This window comes from Helicoverpa armigera, chromosome 17, assembly GCF_030705265.1.
Source record: "Helicoverpa armigera isolate CAAS_96S chromosome 17, ASM3070526v1, whole genome shotgun sequence".
NCBI lineage: Eukaryota > Metazoa > Arthropoda > Insecta > Lepidoptera > Noctuidae > Helicoverpa > Helicoverpa armigera.
In genome coordinates this window covers 2,178,699-2,193,153 of record NC_087136.1, presented here as the reverse complement: position 1 = coordinate 2,193,153, position 14,455 = coordinate 2,178,699, and the positions used below count along the sequence as shown (strand labels likewise).

General features: G+C 37.3%; 1 protein-coding gene across 12 annotated transcripts; it reads right to left on the bottom strand.

Moving 5' to 3' along the window:
- Nucleotides 1-460: 460 nt before the first annotated feature.
- Nucleotides 461-13,748, bottom strand: LOC126055738 (protein groucho). 12 transcript variants are annotated; one of them, XM_064038821.1, is made up of 18 exons: nt 13,328-13,748; nt 13,089-13,186; nt 12,902-12,965; nt 12,141-12,185; nt 11,913-12,050; nt 10,849-10,881; nt 8,756-8,890; nt 8,168-8,296; nt 7,623-7,760; nt 7,057-7,110; nt 6,444-6,563; nt 5,964-6,244; nt 5,457-5,718; nt 4,854-5,033; nt 4,303-4,381; nt 3,398-3,562; nt 2,845-3,044; nt 461-2,442 (listed from the first exon to the last, which is right to left on the bottom strand). In XM_064038821.1, exons 1-18 carry the CDS (start codon nt 13,367-13,369, stop codon nt 2,335-2,337), a joined length of 2,271 nt encoding a protein of 756 aa, XP_063894891.1. In that variant the 5' UTR covers nt 13,370-13,748; the 3' UTR covers nt 461-2,334. The 12 variants fall into 12 exon arrangements, with proteins under 12 accessions (XP_063894891.1, XP_063894895.1, XP_063894896.1 ...); XM_064038825.1 differs by having other exon boundaries at nt 7,638-7,760; XM_064038826.1 differs by having other exon boundaries at nt 7,650-7,760.
- Between the last annotated feature and the right edge of the window lie 707 nt (nt 13,749-14,455).

The window sequence follows — 14,455 nt, the reverse complement described above, 5'->3', positions numbered from 1 at the left end:
CATCAGAACCATTGATATTATCGCCAGAACCCCTGAAATTATTTGAAAATGTGATATTGACAGATCTGTGTCAGATAACGAGTTATCGATTTTCTTGCTAAAGGGTTTACCCACGAGGTCATCTGCTATGAACGCGATTAAAACCAGCAGCTGTTAATATTATGAGTTCAAATTAGGTTAGGCACCTACAAATCATTAGTCAATTTCCAGGTGGATGCTTTTTTATTATTTACATAGCAGCGTGATCAGCGTGAAAATGGCCTACATAAATAAAAAGCCCTGATAGCCTATGTATATTTATATAATGTAATATAATATTTAGGATTTTGAAATAAGCCTCTTATTTTCGGTTTGAATTTAGGTATCTGGCAATACTGACCTGACCTATAGAAGTTCCTGTTGTCCATGACTGAAGGACTGAACCGAGCACGGAGAGGTTGTAAAAAATAAAACTATGAGCTTTTATCGAAATAATAAATATAATCAAAGTACATAATACGATTCAATTTTGCAGAAAAATAACAATCAAATGTTTGTAGTCAATCTGGTTTTGCATACTCGGTATACTAAAACGTCATTGAAGAAATAATATCACAATTTGCAGATCATTATAATAATGAAATTCATATTTAAAGATTCGATTTGTGTATAAACTTTAAGTACAATAAAATATACTTTGATATAAAAATTTCAGTCAGATTATAGAAAACAAAATTTTAAATACATTATTGCAAAAAATAAACTGGAAATAAAATGTTCATATTAACCTATAGAACAGTCTGAACTCTGAATTTTTAACAAACATTTCCCCAATTTTCCTTTCCATGTTCACAGTGGCATTAAAGTATGGAAATATCTTTGAACTCGTCGATAATAACAGAATGCTTAAAAATACTTCCAAATACCGCTTTTTATCCATTAATCACCACTTAAAATTGTCAACAATTATTATAGAAACTTTTGTTTGATGATTAAAACTTGTTCACCTAAAGTTGTAAAGCACGATTTTCTACTCAATATGAAATGTTTGAACAGGCACTATCTTTTATTTATACACAACACTCCATTCAGGAGCCAATGTTAGGGCCGTCAGTACTGTTCGTACATTGTTGACGCCCTAACTATCATACCTTAGGAACATGACTGGGGTCAACACAGACCCCACGTAGAGACGAAATGCAAAGCCGACGTGTGCGTATTTAGACGAGTTATTATCAAATTAAAATAATGTTGGAAATTGACAATACCATACGCAAATGACGAACTACTATTCACAATACCCAGAATATCAGTCTGAAAGAACTTAAAAATCTGAAAAGTAAATAAATACTCGTAATAAATGGACCATTCTTGAAACAAGATTCAACTTGAAAAATTAATAAAATGATTTTCTTATTTCATTATAAAAATATATAATAACACTAAAAATATCCATGTTTAACGGTGCAACATTGATCTATTTGTTACATTAAAATTACACTTAATTCAACCATCTTTAGTTGGCTGTACTCATTGTTAACAACATAACATAATAAAATGCTTGGAAGTCTCGATATCGCTGATTTTTTAATACTAATAACATTGCAGCGTAACATTAAAATTATAATACGTGAAAAATTTTGAGATCGACATGGCTGTTCCAATCCAAATTTTAATTTAAATCAAAATTTTAAAATTGCCATAATATTTATAATAACATCGATTACTTCGCGACAATTCAAAGGTTCGTAAACCTTCTCGCCTCCAAAAAGACTCGTGGATAGACAAATACTTGTTATATTTTCTTTAGCTTTCCACTAAAAGGATAATACGAATTTATTCAGCCATGTATTATAAAGAGGAACATTCATTTAGCAAGGAACTCACGATAACAGTCTGATTGCTATGGAACCGTCACTACTGGACTGGTTATATTGTCCAGATCGCCACAGATCGACATTTAAGCACTCAGGCTCATGAAGTACTACTACTCTAACCTAACATTACGGAGTCTGTGAGTTTATTTTGAAGCCTTGCTCTGTATTTTTCAAAAGTTTATAGCTATAGCACATTTTAGTAGTAATAACACATTTTGGAAAAAATGTCACCTCTAATATAAAAGGATGTTTCTATTGACCACAAAAGATTACTAAAATCTTTTCCTTCTATAAAAAATCTTGTCACTCGCCGTATTCCTTATAAGACACCCATAATTTGATGACTTCTTTAATAAAAAAATCCGTAACAATGAATACAGGCAACTAAAGTTTGATATAAAACCACAGTCACTTCGCACTGGACCTCGAACAACGTTCATTATTGCCTATAACTTATGAGATTACCGACACTGACACTTCAGTACATCACTTCGTAGACTGTCGCCTTCTTGTCACCTGAACCCGTCACTATGAACTTATCGTCCGCTGATATATCACAACTGAGCACCGATGATGACTCCTTAGACTGGAATAAAACGAAGCATATTAGTTTATAATCACACTAAGATTCATAGAATTTAATCTGGTTGAAAGTATCAAGATTGTTTAATGCTCTGTCGAATCATGAGCTGAACATCAACTTATCGAGTCTATGTTTAATTTCGCTCTAAATATAAAGAAGACATACTAAGTATGAACATTCAAAAAATGTTCACGCTATTCTGCTTTCTATATTATTAAACAGTGACGCCTCTACAGCGCACGTTTTTAGGGATTATATATCATCTAATCTAAAGAGTTGTGGAGCAAAGTAGTGCGTCTTTGAGTGAGTGCGAATTTGTCTTCACTCTTTGAGTGCCAAGTCCTTTAGTCTTTATGTAATATTTTCTAACAAAGTATAGGATGTATACGGTCAAAGAATACAAACCTGGAATATACTAGCTCCATAAGGCGTACGCCAAGCATTGAGCAGGTTGTCCTTCCCCGTGGACACGAACCACTTGCCGGCGGCCGCGAACTTCAGCGAGAGCACGCAGGACTCGTGCAGCAGCAGCTGGTAGCGGTCCGGCTTGCCCGCGTGTAGCACCTCCACGTGAGAGTTCTCCATGCCCACTGCTAGCCACGAACCTGGGGGAGAAATGGTGGAAATGTTTTAGGTACCTATTGGTTTACGACATTACATGAACTTTATGTAATGAGGTATGTGTACAGTTGTCAGTTTTTATACTTGTGTCCAATGAGCAGGTAATGAGTAGCTAATTCACGTGCCAATCATTTGTGAGAGCGGACTAGATACGAGGCGATTATAGGTTAAACTTTTACTTCTAGAAAATATTAATACATGATCGTTTGACGCAGCCTCTTGAGTTGCGCATAACAGAACAGTCGGTGTATCTCTCCATTGACATCGGTCCTAAACAGTTGTCAAAGCATCGTTATAGTTGTGGTTGTATCAAGAAGGTCTTATATATCTAGTGTACCCGTGGGACAGTATCCGAGCGAGAAGATCTGGCTGGAGAAGTCGTGCTGGTGCAGCTGGCGGCCCTCGCGCAGGTCCCACGAGCGGACGGTGTTGTCCAGCCCGCCCGTCCACAGCCGCGTGCCGTCGCCGCTGATGTCGATGCACGACGCGCCGTCCGTGTGACCTGCAATATGTACACTCAGATTACAGCTATGGCAGTAAGTATTCTTATGTTTGTATATCTAGCGGCACGTAACTTTAACGCTGACCGTTATTGCGCAGAAGTAAAAATTAAGGTACTCTCAGGGGGCTCGCGTATGAAGGGCGAGCGTGCGGAGCGCCGCTTGGCTCTCCGCTCGCAGTCGGCTCATCGCCGCGCACTTCTCGTGTACAATCGCGTCATAAAGTGTTTTGTTATTGCTGTTAATTTTTGTTGTTGTTGTTTTTTGTTTGTTAAAGTTTGAATTTTGTTTGTTAAAAATAAATTTGTTTCTGTTGTGTAGTGACTTAAAAGTGATCCTGTTTTGAAAAGACAAGCAAAGAAAATGGTTTCCAACGTCAATTGACTTTGTTTTCCACAAAACTTGTTAAACTCTTTTTAGGTTAGGTTAACTGTAAGCATTTCGTTTAGAACTAGACCTTTTTTTAGGCTTTACATTAAAATAATGTCATAAACGTTATTTTGCTAATAAATGTATTGTGTGCGCGACAGTACACATGCGCAGTAATCCCCTCCACGTATCGCTCAGCGCTAAACTTATATGCCGCTACTTATATTTCATGAGGATCTTATCATTAAACGAAGTGCATTGTTTTGCCGTGAAGGCGTACAAATATTAACGTAAATTCAAAATAAATCTTAAAATGAGAAATTACTTATATTACACAAAAAATTAAACTCTTATAAAAAAATATGTATCATACCTTGGAATTGCCTAACTAATGTTTGGTTCTGAAGATCCCACACCGCTATGTTGCCGTCTGAACAACAGCTGAAGCACACCTGTTGAATTAATTTCATCTTAAATATCACCTGTTGAAACCTTTCCATTTCATGCAAACTTGGAATGATAAGTAGATTATGGCAGAATAAAAAATACAAACGAATAAAGTTGCATGACGCAATATACAAAACAATACAACGTTAGGATGGATTTGGAAACGGCATCCTATTCTTTTTCGCTCCGGACCATGTCTTAAACTAGGGCCGGGCGGGAGAGGTCGCCACCTTCAATTGCGACTACGAGGACACGGCGTGTACCCCTCTCAGGCAGGGCACACCTGGAATGTGTACTCCACCGTGTCCTCCGGACTACCCACAGAGTTGTGACAGGCGTCACTTCTCGTCCGATTCGATGCAAGTTCCTCCCAAAGGCTTGCGTTACGCGGAAAGTGAGAGTGCCATGACTCCTCCCGAGTCACTCCCCAAAGAGGGGATTTACCGGCTTATTATAGCGTGGTCTACTACACGTTACCTTAGAGTCGGGGCTGATGGCGAGCGCGTAGCAGGCGGGCGCGGAGGAGGTGAGCTCGGCCCGCATGCGGGGTGTGGGCGACGCCAGGTCCCAGATGGACAGGTTGGACGCCTCGCCGCCCACGATCAGCGTCCGCCCGTCCGGCAGCAGCTTCACCGAACGAATGTAGTTGTCGCGTTGCTGGAAGAACAAAATAAGGTAAATTAATTAAATTCCGTCTCCCCCCAGGTGGAGGATTTTAGAAAATATTATTATTATATTATATTATATCTAGCCTGTAGTGTCCCACTGCTGGGCAAAGGCCTCCCCATCTCGCTTCCACTCTTCCCGATCCTTCGACCGTGTCCACCAATCCGGACATATTATATACGAAGAAGAAGAAAATATTATATACGTTAGTAATCTTTTTTGGGTTGATTCAATAATTAAGGCTCAGTCGAGTAGCCACTTTATTAATAATTACAAAATTATAAATTACAAATTATTATTTAATGTAGAAGTTTTGATATTATTTATGACATAGGTCATTCTAATTACCTATTAAAAAAAAAATTTACTTGTAAAATAACATTTTTCAGCCAACCTATGCATGATATAACTTACCAAACAATCAAGCTGCGACAAGGGTTCTAACGCCGCAGGTGAGCCTGGATTGGATATATCCCATAGTTTGACGCATCCCTTGCCGCCGGTGTAGGCGTGTCGCGAGGCCCCCGACAGTGACAGCGCGACTGCGCAGACGACCTCGCCGTGCGGTAAGGCGGCCACGGCGCGAGCAGCCCGCGGCACGCCCGCGCCGCCCAGCGCGTCCGCCGGGAAGCCCACCGGCTGCAGGGGACCGCCGCATGAGTGGTATGAATATGCTCTGTGGATATAAAAAAATGTTTCAGTTAAGTTGGGAAAGAAACCAAAACAATCTGTCAGCTAATGTATGTTCCTGCCGGGGCTGCGGGATTGTTCGAAAGAGTTACCGCGGCCCTGGTACATAAAAGGCCTACGATGGAACACGACAGCTTTTGATCCCGCTAATCATTCTGTTCCCTAATAGCTCGGTAGGCGTAGGCAGCAGGTGGGTAGTGCAGTAAGACACAGTGTACGTGTAATACTAACGGCTTGGCAGGCGCGATGCCGTTGGCGCGCGGGTCGTAGAGCGGCGCGTGCGGGGCGCGGTAGGCGTAGGCAGCAGGTGGGTAGTGCAGTAAGACACAGTGTACGTGTAATACTAACGGCTTGGCAGGCGCGATGCCGTTGGCGCGCGGGTCGTAGAGCGGCGCGTGCGGGGCGCGGTAGGCGTAGGGGAGGGCGTAGCGCCCGGTCGGCGTCCCGGCTCGAGGCTTCCCGCCCGTTCCACCCGTGCAGCCCGCTGTGCTGCCCGGTGTGCCTGGCTTTTCCTGGTAAATAACAATATTTATGGGGGTTAATATAGGTACATGTGCGATGCATCCGATAATCGGTGATCGATTTGTTTTCAGAGAAAAATAAAACACTGATATCAAGTCCAAGAGATCAAAAAGTCTGATGAGGAAAATTCTGATTCTAAAACTTATAATGAAAAAAGAAATGACAAGAGAACAAAAGTAACCAACTCACGTCTTTGGAACTCTTGGGCGTGGACCGACTGGAGGACGAGCCTGATCTCGAAGGAGGTCGCGGCCCGTTCTCTGTCCTCTCTCCTCCCTCCGTGCGGACACTGGGTGACCCTCTCTCCTCCTGATGTAAGGATATTTCATAAGGAATTGATTTTAAAATATGTAAGTATTAAATTTAATCTAACTCAATCATAAGATACCGTTAGAAGACCCTAATATCCCTTTTTTGCAAAGCTTAAATTGAAGTGTTACTGATAAGTTTCATGTAAAAATGAACTTGAAAAGAATTGGCTCGACGAGATTTACAAACCACTGTCCTATACAGGGTTCAATTTCCGGTTTGTAGTCTACCGACTACTGTAGTCGCAGTTACATTATGACTCAAAATATTGGCGTGATAAATCTCCAAATCCAAATGTAATGTTTTATATTAAACAACCTACATTTCAGACATAAAAGTACAACTCTCAACGTAACAAACGTGCCTCGTAATTAAATAACGTATCATTAGCCACAATGCACTGCACACGAAAACAGGAAAAAACATCTAAAAAATAAAAATATCCTTGAATTCCTCCGTACAGTAACAGAATACACGATTGGTACCACCTTACCTCGTTTGCCACATCAACAACAAGATCTTGATCACTTTTTTCGGCGTCGCTGTCCTAGAAATGTAATTAAAACAATTAATACGAATATTAATTAGAGTTAGCGTTGAGAAACCAGCAATGATATTAATTTACAAGTATTGTCACAGCCATTATTATCAGCAATGTATGAACAAAGCATCTGAACAAACAAGCGGTCCGAACAGGCGGGCTTTGCTGAATTATTACGATAAGTTGTTTGTAAATTATTTTTTATTCTAAAATTCATATTTTATTGAGGAAAACCTTACATTAAACATTGCGTAAGTCATAATGCCTATAATAAGAAAAATATTTCTTGTGGTTGGTTAGATAAATAAATGACTTGGCATTGCTATTTGCGGCCATTAGAATAGAAATGGCCATGTATTGCTTTAACTAGTTTCACCGCTATATTTTTTTTTTATTTAACCACACGCCAATTCAAGAAGTCCTTCCTAAATTTTGTCAGTCCAGCAAAACCCGCCTCAATCTAACACACGTAAAGTGAACTAATACAAAAAGCTTACGATAACAGAAGCGACACATACACTACATAGACTCACATGGCCCAGTACCTTCTCCTCCTTCCTGCGCTTGACGTCGAGGGCCTCGGGCTCGGGCGAGCGCGGCCGGTACTTCTGCTCGCGCTCGTGCGGGGACACCGAGCGACGCGGCTTGGGGGAAAACTGGGGTTGACAGTTTATGTCAATATTGGTAATAAATGCTACATAAAGGCCCTTCTACAGAATAGTCGGGCTTAACCCCTAAACCTTAAGCAATCCTCATATTTTTTAGTTAGAAGATGTGATGAGATGTTTGTTATTTTTATAAAACATTTAGGTACGTTGTATAAGTTTGTTTTAAATATAACTTTCTCGAAGCAATTTGAAATCTTATATGTTAATCGGGTCTTTAAAGGTGATTGCAAATCTTTTATGAAGAATATAAAACAAAATACTGATGCAAATCGGAACAATAATATGTATAGCTGTAAGAAAATCAATCTGAGTCTTCAAAATGTAAGGAACACTTCTAAGTACTTTTAAGAAGAAGAACATACAACTACGCTAATACATTAATTAATGCTGTGTACCTGTGGATGCCCCCTAGGACCGAGCCGGTCGTCGTCTCTAGGCGGCGGCTGCCCCGGCAGCAGCGGCGGCGGCGCCGGCCCGCCCGGCAGCACGGGGGGCTTTATGTCCGCGGGAGGGGGGAGCTCCACCTGAGAGGAACCATTTACATTACAATTACAGCAACAGCCCTAATTTTAAAGACTAGGGATTGTAAATTTTTGTGTTTTCTGTCACTATGTTTCGGAGGGCACGTTAACCTGTAGGCCCCGGCTGTCATTGAACATCCTTTGCAGTCGTTACGGGTAGTTAGAAGCCAGTAATCCGACACCAGTTTAACCAAGGGTTATTGGATTACCCGGATTACTGGGTTGAGGAGGTCAGATAAGGCAGTCGCTCCTTGTTTAACACTGGCACACAGCTGCATCTGGTTAGATTGGAAGCCGTCCCCAGCATAGTTGGGAAAAGGCTCGGGAGATGATGCTATTGCATTATGGGATCATTTAATTTGATGCCAAATAAATATATTAAGTAAAGTCGGGAGACCTAAGTAGGTGTATGGTCATGACAATATCGGGTAACTAAGTATTTTGTAGTCGTGGTAATATTACCTTGTGTGCGGGGGGAGGTAGATGCGGCGGCGGCGGGGGCGCGGCGCCGGGCGCGAACAGCAGGCCGCCGGCGCCCAGCAGCGCCTGCGCGCCGCCCACGCCGTGCGACAGGCCCGCGCTCGCGTGGATCTGCTGCTACACCAACGCGTTTGTATTAGCATGCGGTATGTCTATGTATTCAGTGGGACACATGACCAATTTGGTCGCAATGTTATTTTCGTAACTTAATTAGTCATCAGATCAAATCAAAAGCATTAACCGATTCTTTTATACACCTTAATTTAAAGTGGGACTTGAATATTACTTATCTATTATTATTGCTATATTTTATTGTGTTGTTAAGTCTTATGAGATGGTACTTTGGTAGCAACAATAAGTATTTGGGGGGGCGATTTTTTTATAGCTGGTACTTATAAGTACCAACTACTCTTGATGGTTGGAAATTAATTAAGTCTTCCTTTGGTAATTACTGCTACGAACAATTAAGAATAATGTTTGGAATATATTTTGAACTTAACCTATAGGAGTGAGACTTATAAGAGACTAGCCTTATAAAAGTCAAGTCTCATGTCATTAAAATTTCCCCAATGATATCATGCGTTAAGATAATATGTGATGTATAAACAAATGATACCCATGACGTTTCTGTGATTCATATCTCAACTATTTGTTAAATATTAAAATGATTAATGACTCCGCGATCGTTCTTTACTAGTTCGAGAATTAAGAAATTTGAGCCGAAACAGAATGTTTCTACTTTCCTATCTATGTATGTCTTTAGTTTTTGCCTGAATTTCCTGACGTACATAGGTATCTACATTGTCTAATTTGCAGCTATAATTAATTATGTTACGAACGCAAACGACTGTAAAATAATCGTATAATTATGCAGAACACTAAAAATAGATATGTTAACACAAACATGAAGCAAGAATCTAGTAGAACACATTATCTAAAATTTTATTTTAGACACAAGTATTTCCAATTAATTAATACAAGCGTGCGCATGAAATTAATTAAAAACTACCAATAAAATAATTAATGCTAGCTAATTGATTAATTTAGTACACAGTAATTATACTTGAATGCGCTAATTTTAATTTGCAAACTCCCTCAAGGGTATAATTTTAATGGTCAAATTAGGAGATTAATAAGATAGGTATATAACAAAATGTAGCTTGGTTTGTTACTAAAATAATGCAGATTCATTAAATAATATTGATAACAAAATAACTGGAATGATTTACTAGCGATACGTAAGTCTCATTGGTCATTTTAATGAGACATAATAACAATATGGCGTACACAATATAAAGCACTAATTATTTGCAGTTAGATGCAACAGCTACAACTTGTGCTTGCATACAATGAAAACGTGAAGTTAGGAGTGTGATTAATACTTAATATATAACATTAATATCCAATTAGTTTTTATTTTTTATAAATTTTGTGTTAAATGTCTGCTACTACTTCTGCTTGCTTGTGCATTCTCTAAACTGGTATAAAACAATTGCAATGGCAATTGTTTTTTTTGTTATTACTTTTTTTTTTATAAAAAATATAGCGATATCATGTTTCGAAATTGTTTGAGGTAAATCGCTTTTTTCTCCTTCAATTAATTCAAGGTTTATTAAAGGATGTGGACCATATGGAAACCACCAGATCATCGACAAATGCAATTGCTGAGTGTGATTTGTAACCATTTATATAAACCATGCATCCTCCCATGTATCCTGTATTAGTTACAATTAGAATGTCAAGTATGAGAACATTTTCAATGAACAGCCTAGAATATTCAGACAAAATTGAAAAGTATAAAAAATGATAACTTCTTTAAAAATCAATATGCATGATATTCATATTATGATATTATTTTTAACTAAACTATAAAAACTAACTTCTACTAAAAACACGTGATCCAAATGGCAATAAATACAACTACAAACTACAGCGCAACAGGTGAGAATGAGATGAGAATGCAAAAGCTAACGTGAAGTGATCGACAAAATGAAATCAAAGTGGCAACATAAAGTAATGCAAAATGTTAATCACAACATATATCAATGAACCAAGCACGGTATGTCTGGACTTACAAGCAGTTGCTGCAGACCCTGCTGTTGTTGTTGCTGCGGACAACGTTCACAATATATATGCTGTCATAACAACCTAATCTTGCTTAGTTTCCTGCTACATTTCTTCACTATGTTGATAAAACTATTTTTAATTCTACCAGTAAAATATTGACTACCTATAAAGTACCTATTTTTATTTTCATAGAAATGAAACTGACCTAAAATCTTTGTTCTTATTCCTTGGCGCTTAACTGATATTACACCATGACAATCATTTTATACCATGTTTGATGCAAATAAAGATATTATATTTTATTAACTTTATAGAAGTTGTGTAACGCTGATAACTCTGCATAATGTGGTGAAGGTAGTTATTAGGTCTTAGAGGCTCATTCAATTGCATCAATGTAAATGTTTTATGTCTGCATAGCAAATCAACATTTAAAAACAAAATAAGTGTCATCACCTATGCCTATAGCATTTAAACAAGATAGCAATAGACACGGTTTTCTATGGTAATTAAATCTGCCGGAAACAAATAGATTTGCAGTTCTAACATCAGATTCATCTTAACAGATGCAAATCACTTTTGCACTCATTTGCTAACAGGTTATAAGCATAGCCGAATCCTATTATCTATTCATTTCACAGATACCTACTGCAGTCATCTTCTATAAGTAGTGCTTATCCCAGGTAATATTAAATAAATGACTTATTTATCCAAGAGGTCACTTATATCTTATATCAGTAACCAACACTTTCTTGTTTACTAGTAATAGTGATAAGTAAAATCAAGCTGTTTACCTAAAAATCATTGTTATTGACATAGTTATCACATGTTGGCATAATTAAAAACGGATCCATAGCATATATTCAGATTGATAAATATATTTTTATGTGTGGATAACAACTTAATCCGAGTTTCATTAAAAGTAAAAAATAAAATAAATAAGCAAAATAATTAATGGGCTAAATTAATGACATTATTCATAACACTATACAAGCTTTTAGATGAATAAATAATTGTAAATAAATTGCATTTTTATTTTGTAAAAGTGTCTACGGTTGCGCATGAGGTAACTTACCCCAATGATAGCGTTGAGTTCTGACATGGTGACTTGCTTAGCTCTCTCCACGGCAGAAGCCACTTGTTGCTGATGCTCCTGTGCCAAGAACGGGAGCACCTGCCCTATTATAGCACTCAGTCTCTTTGCTATTTCTGTCTGTAAATATTAATATTTGTTTAAAATATTAAAAAGGTTGTTCATTAAAAAGGTTATATGTTTTGCTTTTTTCTTTATTAGAATATTTACCTGTTTATGCATCTCCACATTAAGACCATATGACATTTCATAATACTGTAAGAAAGGATAAATGATTACTGAATATAATTTAAATAAGAATATAAATAGTAAGATTAGCTATAATTATTAAAAGATCAAACATAAAACTAGACTTAATTTTTTTTTAATAAAACATGTAAGACAAAAAACATTTGAAATTGACACACATTTTGACACCTGTGTTTGTGTTATTCATGCAAATTGTTTTTTTTTTAAATATGTAAAGTAACACAGCATATCCATTTCATAATAAAGTGTTATTAAGGAATTCAGGTCAAACCACAAAAGATGCAAAAATGATATAAATAAATGGTTATAACCAAAAAGGATAGTGAATTGTAGACAGGACTTAAAAGTTGGCAGTAATGTGCTAAATAAAGGCATCCATTTGCATATTGGAAAGTCTAAGAGTTTGTATTGCAGCCAAAATAAAGGTCAAGTCTAAAGTTGTAAAATAATCCAAGCTAACAAAATACTTTGGGTTATAACAATAAAGTAATAATGTTTATCAGTGACAAAGTTTTTATATTGACATTAATTTCGCAACATGTTCAATAATTGCTGTTTGTGAACAACTAAAGTTAGCCTACATTGTTATCTAGACCAAACATTCAATATTTGTTTAATCATTATCTTGGTTACTCTCCTATCACTGTTTATTTCTGATTTAACACTGATATTTGTTAACAAATAAACTTTCTTTATCTTTGGCTACATAAAAGTTTAATTACCATAACATAATGCCTCTGCATTTCCGTCTTCTCACTGGCCAGTTTCTCACATTCCAATTTCAAACTGTAAACAAGCAATTGTAACTTAATCTTAAGATAAGATAATGATTATATTTGTACCAAAACAGATCAAATTAGAATAGAAGGATAGGATAAATAAGGAACAACTGTGTGTATTAGTACTTACGTGTGATATTGGGCTTGTAAAAAGTTGAATTCCTCTTTAATTCTCTCTAGTGTGTCAGCTATTGTAAATTTTATAGGTCCTGCAGGTGGCTGAGGTCCCTGAACAAACAGTAACAAACAATAAAGGGGTCTAAGCAGAATCTACTCCAAAAAGCAACTTGTAAATAATGATTTCTGTTTCTTCAATGATAGAAGAAGTGACAGTTGATAGCCAGCGAAAGATAGAAAAACAATACAAACCCTTACCGCGGCCGCCGGGTGCCGCGTAGCAGTTGGATACATCTTAACAATAATCTACTGCAAAACCTCAGTATACACAATCAAATATAGTTCTCTTTCGATCCGTTTGCTAACACCATCGGCACCATCTCCTATAACACCGTCCACCACTGCTATAACACACCAAACACCGAAGAGCCCGACTTACGCGCTAACGACAATGATATGCACAAACTTTGCCTCGAAACTTTTGAATTATCGGTCATTATATTGACATTAAAAACTTTTAAGTACAATTATCAATCACCATGCAAATAACGCAGCTATCTGTAATCTAACATTTATTTCGAGAAACAGTCAACAGATTTTCGCAAATTTTTAACCATAAATCCACGCCGTAATTTTTGTTCGGCTGTCATGTCATCCATCATCATTCATCACAAGAATGGCATTCTCGATAAGGCTATACATCGTCATATTGTACGATATACATTGCTGGTTTATGAATCCAAAACTTCTGTAAGCTGATCAGTACACCGAGAATATCAGTTGTTAATTCATAATGAGCCATTTTAAGGCTGGCAACTCTCACATCCGTAACCACGGATCTAAAATAGATTACAAAATGGATTCCACGGAGGACGGAGGCAAGAGTATTGAATTTTAAAACTATACTTGACAAATAATATTATTCAATGCTTAATAAATAGAATATTCATCAATGCACTAAAATAATACTTTGTCACGAAATATACAGTGTACAATGCACATTTATATAATATCTTAAGAGCGCTATTACAAAATCGAATTGCTCAGTTGTAGGTAAATTAGACGATAGCCGGCAGCACTTGCGCATGTGTGCGTCTAGTGAAATACGCAACGCACACCTGCGGACCGCCACGCGGCACAAACAAACTTGAGACTTTGCCACTTTTTTCCGAAATAATTTATTGTTTTTATAGTTTATGAAATATTATTTGTACCGATGAATTTTATAACCTAGAATAGATCGATTGAGTTACAATAAACAAGTAATCGTTTACAATTTTTAAATTATTTAATCGACAACCAAACTTTTCACCATGTTTATCAATTATAAGTAATTGATTTATAAAAAAACTAAAATCTATAATTCGTCTTCCATGTATT